General features: G+C 37.0%; 1 protein-coding gene across 1 annotated transcript; it reads right to left on the bottom strand.

The window, feature by feature from the left end:
• Nucleotides 1-5,269: 5,269 nt before the first annotated feature.
• On the bottom strand, nucleotides 5,270-8,162 carry pdcb (phosducin b). Its single transcript, XM_065268246.1, has 3 exons — nucleotides 8,114-8,162; nucleotides 5,985-6,133; nucleotides 5,270-5,776 (listed from the first exon to the last, which is right to left on the bottom strand). Exons 1-3 carry the CDS (start codon nucleotides 8,160-8,162, stop codon nucleotides 5,270-5,272), a joined length of 705 nt encoding a protein of 234 aa, XP_065124318.1.
• Between the last annotated feature and the right edge of the window lie 1,419 nt (nucleotides 8,163-9,581).

Raw genomic sequence — 9,581 nt, 5'->3', positions numbered from 1 at the left:
TATTTCAGACAATTAACAATTATAAAGTTGACTTTAATTCTTAGTTAATCGTAAATTGTTGTAATATGCGTATGACTTGCGAATGTAATGCTTAGTTAACTTAATAAACCAGGCTTGATGACATATGCAGCCTGCATATGCGACCTCCGCAGGCTGCAGCCTTCGGATTGAGATTTTGAGAAACGGCCATACACGAAACGGTCTGACTGCACGATGATGGCTCGACATGTCCTCGTTTCTTCCCTAACGCAGGTTTATTTGTCCCTTCTTTAATTTCTATAAATCATCTTCACAGAATAACATACAAACATTAAAGCATTCTGGGTGTGTTTATCTCTGTTTGGTATCTGGATATCTTTAAGAAACAAATAAGTTCCATGAAAGCATAGGGTAATGCATTTGAATTTTTATGATAATATATTTGTATTTATTGTCATAGTTTATTGCTTTATTTACCCCAGATTAATTTCTCTGCTTACCACTATTGCTTAATTTAAATGTAATCTAAAACAAGTTAAACGACTAAAGGCCCTCAAATTTTAATGGCCTTTTATTATTGATGTAATACCTAAATATTAGCTTATAAGGGACAACTGAAGTATAGTCAGATTTACCTGTCTAAATTCTCATTGGCTTAATTAAGAGTTCCCTTAATTAATGGCATCCCTTTAGTCTCTCTTTCATGTTCACCTTCTTTCTTTCTCTTTCTTTCCATGTCATGCTTTCTATATCATGCCGTTTAAATTCCCTCTCAATCCAAGACCTGTCATAGCACATATCATTGTGACTACAAATGATTCATCAATACGGAATTTTTAAATGAAGGCAGAAATGCGGATAACAAAAGGTTGTTAAGGCAGCGCATGGACCCTCAGGCGGTAGATATTATTTACAGTAAGAGATAGTGTAACCACGCCTCTCTTCGCTATGCAGCCTCAACCTTGATTAAGCCAGCGGCAATCTCTCTTTCACCCATGTGACCCATGTGAATGTTTCAGGGTCTCACACACCTTGTTTCATATTCTGAGAAGGCTTTGTCTGTCTAGTTGCTTGCTTTGTCTTTATAACGGTAATATCAAGGCCAATGTGTTGATGGTGCTCGCAAGAATCTATGTCCATGATGACTTTTTTGTTTTTCAGAATCATTGGTTATGGAGAGAAAGATGGGTTAAAGGGAAAGCATCCTGTTTCAATATCCAAAAAAGGAAATACCTGTAGCTGACCCGGCATGCATGTGTGTGTCTAATGCAAATAGAAGGGTTGTGTGTGTGTAATTGTATATTTGCTCTATTCCCCAATACTGGTTTCCATAGTAACATTATTGCGAAAATAAGCTATCGTTTCACCTTGCGTGACAAAACTACACAAGATGTTAGGCAGAAGAGGGCAGGAAGTATGTGTTTGTGTATGTGGGTGGGTAAATGCTGCTGTAATTTTAACACAAGTTGGTGTTTCTTTAGCCGTGTGACCTCACATCCCCTGATTTTAACACCTACATCACTTCCAGAAGAACTATGCCACCTTTACATATAAGGGTTTATTGCACATAATGTTTACATTGGTGTCTTTTTGACTTTTTGCCTTGTTTGAGAAAGTATGAGTATGCTACTTTACCTCTTTTGAGGATTTCAGTGATGCATGACTCACTTCTTTTCTACTCAGCCTGATTCTAGGTTTTTTTAATGTTTACTTAAATTCACGTGCCTTAGTTGCATGCATGATTCTGATCACCAGAGAAACTCCTGTGGGTTTGCTCGGATTGTATTATTGCTTACTTCAGGAGCTATTTACACAAAGCTTTACGTTTCTCATTAGACCAGAATATTGATATGAAATTGGTAAATGTAGATTCATTCATCTACCTTCCCTCCAATTTAAACTAACAAGTCTTTGTGTGGGAGAAACAGAGCATCACAGATGGTTATGATTTCGGATTATTATCAATCCGAAAACAGAGAAAACAAACAGCACTGGACCGTGAACTCATCCAGTAACAGCTTTCTCACTGTTTGCCAATGAAAGCAACTTATACTTTATACATTATAGAAGTATTTTATGCTTGATTTACATATGATCTGTTTAATAAAAACAAGAAAAACGACTAAAACTATAAAAACAATACTAAAATGTATCCTAACTGTAAAAGGTATTAACCGATATTAATAAATGCTGAAAAAGAATGTTAATTTTAACATTTATATTAACAAATTGAACCACCTTGTTGTCTTATTATTTGTCTGATTTAAGTGTTACTTTATTAATTATCTTATCTCAGTATTGTCAGTTCAGTTTGCTTTATTACTTTATTATTATTATTATTATTAAACAGAATTAAGTTTTGAAGAGGATGAAAAAAAGCTTAATTACTGTTGTGTTTTACAGTATGGAGCTTTTGATCTAAGAGGGTGTTTGAGGTGTCAACGCGTGACAACATGTCTGTGGAATTAAGTCCAGAAGAGGGCTTGGATATTTGGGCTACTCCTTCACACATGCAAAGGGGATGCCGCAGATGTGGTGTCAGGTGCAATTGCTGTCAGAACATGTTCGCGTGGAGCGCAGACGACCTCGTCGCACGATATACTGTAGCAAGAACTCTAGGTGAGACACGCAAAACCTTACCACATAAATAGAGAAGCCTGGAGGCCTCGAGTGGGTGTATCTGAATGGCTTGGCCCTCTAGAGAAAATGTGTTAGTTTCTAATTGGTTTGCATGTCTATCAGATACAGGACAGATAAAAAATTGCTTCATCATGACTCCACATGCTGATGTAATTTTGCTGCACTCGCTCTTGATTTAGTTGTGTTGCATAGGATTTCATATAGGGTTCAAGGGTTCTGTAAAACTTTTTGCTGTTATGTAGTTAAATAAAAATATTTAATATACAAAATGTACACAAACATTTATTGATAGATCATTAAGATTTAAAGTAAATACTGGCAATAATTATAAATCACAAATATTTTGTACATATAAACCCCAAGCTTGGATGAAGACAATAGCACTAGTACGATCAGTCCATGTTTTGATACTAATCAAAACAAGAGCTTAAATGTAAGCGCACTAAGAAGATTTCAGGCTAAGCTGATCACCAAAGATCTACTACAGACGCTGCTCATGAAAGGTTGACAATATGGGTGTATTGCCACTTAAAGCATTAATTACATAGCTGATGAAATTATAGTGGTATTTTAAACACTGTTTATATTTTAGCTGTATCCCAATTTGAAGGCTTCGAAGGCATTTTAAGATTGCATCACAGTAGTGAGACTGAAGGCTAGTAAGTCTGTCCCAATTCGAAGGCTGCTTAAAATGTGACCTTAGAATGAGTCCTTCTTTCTTCGGGCTGCGAAGGATAGAACAAATGGATCCTTCATAGCCGAGGCTATTCCGAGATTTACTGCACGCCTGTAACGGCTGGATATTTTAAAAAAAATATTTAAAACCTTTGGTTGGTTAGTTTAATCTACATCAACCTGTCATATTTTGTAAAATACAATTATCTGGTTAAAATATATAAAATGATGATACAATTTTCTAGTTTCATATTTATTTAAATAAGTCAGAAATGTCTCTGATGTGTCCGGCTGACAGTCATGGTAGGTGCGTACAGCAGGTGATGGCTCATTTCAATTCTCTTCGTGAACTTCGAAGGCTACGTCCTTCAGAAATTGAATCCTCGCCTTCAAAGGATGCGTCCTTTGTCTTCCAGCCTTCGATTTGGGACATAGCTATTATATCTTATACAATCCCAACAGTTTAAGAGTCAATTTATACCCACTCCAAAATGTAGGATATCACTTAACTCTAAAAACAAACGGTGCTAAATAGCATTAAAAGTGGTTCTTGGCTCGTAATCATAGAGGAACCATTTTAAGTGCTATATAGCACCGTTTGTTTTTAACATGATTGATTGACAATAACCCAACAGTTGGGTTAAAACAACCGAGCAGTTGGGTCATTTTAACCCAGCAGGGTGTTCTGTCCAATAGTGACCCAGCCCTGGGTTAAAAACAACCCAGCATTTTTTAGAGTGAAGATTGTTTAAAAAATCATTATGCTTAAAACGTTATAATATTTGCACTCTGAAACAACAGATGTTTGTAATCATGTCAGATGTTGCCATTATGGGCCATTCTTTAAAGGGACACTTTTTTGAAAATAGGCCGTTTTGGAATCCATTGAGCCAATCTACGGATCTGGTGGTACCACTTTTAGCATAGCTTAGCATAATTCATTGAATCTGATTAGACTCATTAGCAACGCGCTCAAAAATGACCAAAGAGTTTCGATATTTTTCCTTTTTAAAACTTGACTCTTCTGTAGTTACATCGTGTATTAAGACCGAGGGAAATTAAAAGTTGCGATTTTCTAGGCCAATCTATACTCTCATTCCGGCGTAATAAGCAAGGACTTTGCTGCTGTAACATGGGTGCAGCAGGAGGAATGATATAACAAACTGCCCGAAAATAGTTCCCTGCAATTGATAGTTACCAAGGGGACTATTTTCGGGCGCTGCGTAATATAAGTAGAAAATCGCAACTTTTAATTTTCTGTTGGTCTTAGTATACGATGAAACTACAGAAGAGTCAAGTTTTAAATAGGAGAAATATAAAACTCTTTGGTTTTTGACCACAATGCTAATGGTCTAATCAGATTCAATGGATTATGCTGCTAAGCTATACTAAAAGTTGTAGTTCCAGACCTGGAGATCAGCTGAATGGATTCCAAAACAGTAAAATCAAATGTTTAACTCTAGGAGAGCTGGAAAATGAGCCTATTTTCAAAAAAGTGGGTCCCTTTAACCCACATTATCATTTTTGGCTACATGCAAACACACATTTACAGTATGTACATAAGTATTGCACCAAACATCTAATTCTCTCTTTTATCTACTTTACATTAATTATCCTGTCTATTTGTTTACATGTGAAACCGGACTTGTATTTTAATATTTAATTAAAAATTGATACAAGAGGCTGTTTACACCACTTAGCCAAATGCGGTTTAGTCGATCGGATCACAGGTGGGCAACGCTTAATATAGGTGTAAATGAGGTGTGAACTGTTTTGAGCTCGTCCCCTTTCGACCTCAAAGGTACTTGACAAAGCATTTAGCCGGATTGCTTTTGTGGTAGTGTGGTATTTCAGGTGGTCGAATATGTTCAAGCAGCCACAAAACACAGCCTATACTCCGCCTATTGACCTAATGTGTGATTGATCTGAACTTATTCTCTTCATGTCATCCCTTTGGAATATTTGCCATCCTTCATCACTCCACATCTGCTTCATCACCAGGGTTTAACTCCTTCTCTGGAAGCAGTCCATACTCGTTAAGGAAAGCCTCTACGTCGGTAGCAAAGAATTCCTCGTTAAAATGCTGTGTAATAGCCAGGAAGTTTCCCAGAAGCTCTCCAGCTTTGTACACCAACAATGCTGGCAGCACCTCATCTGAGAAACGCTCGCCAGCTCCCGTAGAGACTGCATTGATGCGGCAAAATTTAACGCTTGTGTATTCGCTTGCCAGACAATCCAGGCAACTGTTGAGCGCATCACACCCCCGAACTCCATCCTTATAGATGTGCACCACAACCACGGTGACACGGTGCTCCTTCTCGATCACCTCCAGAAAGGCCTCGCCATCGTCGAGCTCATACACACCCTCGAATTTAGGCCCGAAGCTCAGGCGTTCATGCATCTCTTGCATGCACTGCTTACGGTACTTACGTAGGCTCTTTTCATCATCCTCTTTTATCAGTTCATACTCCTGGGCGCTCATCTGAAAGATTAAATTAAAGGACACATGCAATGTCGCATAAGCAGCAGTACTATTGTACAGAATGAGAATAGCTATGATTCGACTGTAGGTGATCACAGCCGTGCTAATTTTCAGTACTACAGCATTACTGTATAAGTATGAATGTTATATAGTATGAATGAAATAACATAATTTTCCCCAAATTCTTTTGCAAACATAGACAAAAGACCTTGCGATTTAATCCACCCACTGAAGTGTCTTTAGGTTTTTGGGGAGAAGACATCTGTCTCAGCAGCTCTCTTTTGCTAGGAGGTAAAGCCTCCTGGTCCATGCTTTCCAGTTTAAATTTACGCCAGTCATTGATGACACCCTTTGGCCCTAGATATGGTTGGAGAAGAAAATACCATGAATGAATGGATAGATTACGAATTTATGCAGACAAGCTATGTTATTAAAAATTTTAAATGGTCTGACAATAAAAATAATGGTCTGTAAAAATACTTAAATGTCCTAGTATAAACAAAGTCCCTTTAGGGGATATTTCAATCATGCAAGACTAAAGTCCCATCTAAATAATGAAAGACAGATATCTCTTAAATCATATGCTAAAATCACAATTACACAACATATTTCTGACCAACAATTAAACCTGACATGTTTTTATGGTCGCTTCAGCGATTGCGTATGCTCACACATTGGCAAGTGCCTCACACTTCTCTGTATGGAGCCCCTAAATCGTCAGCCTTTATCGATTCATGATTGCTTCTTTTAACTTTGCTTCTTTTAACTTTCTTTTAAATTTCTTTCGGACCAACTAACATTTTGAAAATCCGAACATTTTCATGAAATTGAAAATTTACATCAGAATAGCTTTACGAATGATTTACACAAATTGTGTGCCTGTGTTTCATAAATGAGGCCCTTTCTTTCTAAATAACTTATAAAGGACACTGGCAGTTTTTTCTGTTAAGCCGCTTTGAAAAGCTATGTTTTGTGAAAAGCACCATACAAATAAAAGTGTGTATGAGATACAATGGGCTCTACACCCGGCGCAATGCGGCGCAATGCAGCGCAATGCGCGATGTAAGTTTCTTTTGCTAGTTTCTACCCTGCCCAATTGTAATTTTCACGTTTATCGCCACGTTGTTTAAATATCAAATGCATTTGCGCCCCCTTTTGCGCCCATGGGCGTTCTGGTCTGAAAACGAGGTGTGTTCAGGCGCATTGTTGGCGCGTTGCTATTTTGAGGCAACTAAAATAGACTACGCCATTGACCAACAAAAACCTGGTCTAAAGTGCAATATGTTTTTTGTTATTTAAAGAGCGCATTAGTAATATGTGCCTACAAATGGGACGACAACGCGGGTTTGCTTATCACATACATGAATGCGCAGCAGCACAAAAACGCTGTTAAATATGAAAGAATAAAGGATTGAATGTAAAAGATTATTATTGAATCTCTTGGACATAAATGAGGACTAATTATGAGACGCTAGAAAGCGCAAAGAGCTGCTTCACCTGCAGCCTGGTAAGAAAATAAATGCTTTGCTTTAAACAAATGCATCTATTTTTAAATGTTTTTAAATGCTATCTTACGGATTTATTGTACATGATGACACTGTACCTGTGGATATGGTGAGATGAGAAACATTTTAAGTAATGCTCTCTGCACGTTTGTAAATCCTTTATCTCTTGTTTGTATTTTTAGAGGACAAACCTTTTCTTGCATATTTGTAAATTATTTTATGAGATTACATTGATTATGTAGGATATCAATACATTTAGGACAGCAATTCAAAGCCTGCTATTTGTACTTCTATGACTAAGAAAAAGAAAAAGGCTTTTAAAGGTTTTAATAAAAAAAAAAACATTTTTAACATTAACATTAACATTAAATATTCTTAAACTGGTAGTCTTCTTCCTCCGCTTAGTTTTTCAGTTTACAAGGTCCGTTATCTAAATAGGGATTACGCACAGCGCCAGCCCAACTGCTTTTAAAGGGGATGAGAGCTGAGACTTTCATTGGTTTATTGCACTTTATGCCCAAAACACTCCCATTACTCATTTAGAAAATATGTACAACCCTTTTCGACCCTTGTTTTTCCCGTTGTTAAATTAGCAAAAGTGGCATCGGACACGCCCATTTAGACTGTGCGCTTTAGACGATGCGCTTATCGTTAAAATAGGGCCCAGTATGTTGGTCATGGCAGGAAGTTGGCACCCATTGGTGTTGTGGTTATTTTTTGATCTACCTAATTCCAAAAGCTCTTTATTCATTAGATCACTTACGTCCTCTTGTAACAAGTATACAAAACAGTGGTAATTCAATTTAGTATCTCACAATAAATAAATACTGACCTGTGTGAGTTACGCTAACTGGTTCTTCATCAACGATCCTGTCGGACATTTTTTAACTGTGGTTAATCTGTGGAAAAGATCAAATTACATCCATATTTTAAAGAAAAAAACAATTCTTCAAGCATCTGACTCATGCAAAAGATTTAGCAATTTGTTTCCACATGGACAATGTGTGTCAGTGTGTGTCAGTAGATCCAATCACTTATTCTTGGAAGGTTTATCAGGAATAAGAAGATTAAATTGCTTCTTGATCCAATTTGTTGATTTCGTTTGGACGGATGGCTGTGGCTATTATGATGTCATGGAATGGCAAGTAAACCGAACTGCCCCAAGTCTAATGAATTCATGTAACATACTATCTCAAATCAGATGTTTTAGGCTAAATTAAATTTGGTTACTAAACTCCAGGAAATATTTACTTATTAATGCAACTGTCTTACTGTTTCCTGTTGGTAAACCATGCATGCTTCAAGTGGAAATGCCTCATTAGATGGCACCTTAAAGGGATAGTTCACCCAAAAATCATTTACTCACTCTGATTTTGTTACAAACCTGTATAAATGTATTTGATCTGATGACCACGAAGGAAGATATGTTGAGTGTTTGAAACGAAACCCATCATGAACCCCATTGACTTTCATAGTAAGAAGAAAGAATACTACGGAAGTGAATGGGGTTCAGCATCGGTTTAGTTTCAAACATTCCTCAAAATATTTTTATATCAATTTTTACAGGATTGTAACAACATGATAGTGTGTTAATGATGACAGAATTTATCCATTTAATGCCAACTGTATAATTCAGAACTGTAAAACAGTTTTAATAGTGTTTTCTCATTATTGCAGTACTTTGTTCCACCTATGAGGTAGAGACAAAGATCAGACACACCTCATGCATCCAACCTGATCTCACAAAATACGTGAAATAGTCACGCATTATTTTGCTCAGTTTTGCGTGACATTGTCACGTATTTCCACCATATTACGTGCCCCTGACACGACTTCTTTTCCGTGACAGTTTCACGTATTGGTTACTCAACTGTTTTTCCTATTTTCTTACAATTTTCGCTTCGGTTTGGGGTTAGAACAACCTTCTGTTACATAAAATGACATCCTTACCCAAACCCAACTCTAACCCCAACGTCAGGCGACGATGGTTTAAAAAGTATACAATTTTTTTTTTATAAACCAATACATTAAGTGACATCCTAACGCAAACAGCAAATCTAACCCCAAACCGAAGCGAAAATTGTTTAAAAATAGGAAAAACAGTTGAGTAACCAATACGTGAAACTGTCACGGAAAAGCAAGTCGTGTCAGGGGCACGTAATATGGTGGAAATACGTGACAATGTCACGCAAAACTGAGCAAAATAATGCGTGACTATTTCACGGATTTTTGTGAGATCATGTTGCATGCATCAATGCATGGACATCACTATACATTCACTTAAAGGGATAGTTGACCCA

The sequence above is a fragment of the Paramisgurnus dabryanus genome, chromosome 12 (genome assembly GCF_030506205.2).
Source record: "Paramisgurnus dabryanus chromosome 12, PD_genome_1.1, whole genome shotgun sequence".
In the NCBI taxonomy this organism is placed as follows: Eukaryota; Metazoa; Chordata; class Actinopteri; order Cypriniformes; family Cobitidae; genus Paramisgurnus; species Paramisgurnus dabryanus.
The sequence above is the reverse complement of the archived record's forward strand: the minus strand, read 5'-3'. Positions and strand labels throughout refer to the sequence as shown.

Bases quoted from the DNA above. Each gene is read 5' to 3' on its own strand.
- pdcb (XM_065268246.1), bottom strand. From the start codon at position 8,162: ATGTCCGACAGGATCGTTGATGAAGAACCAGTTAGCGTAACTCACACA. The intron at 6,134-8,113 runs GTCAGTATTTAT...AACCATATCTAG, and splicing joins AGTTAGCGTAACTCACACAG to GGCCAAAGGGTGTCATCAAT. The intron at 5,777-5,984 runs GTCTTTTGTCTA...TTAATCTTTCAG, and splicing joins TGGGTGGATTAAATCGCAAG to ATGAGCGCCCAGGAGTATGA.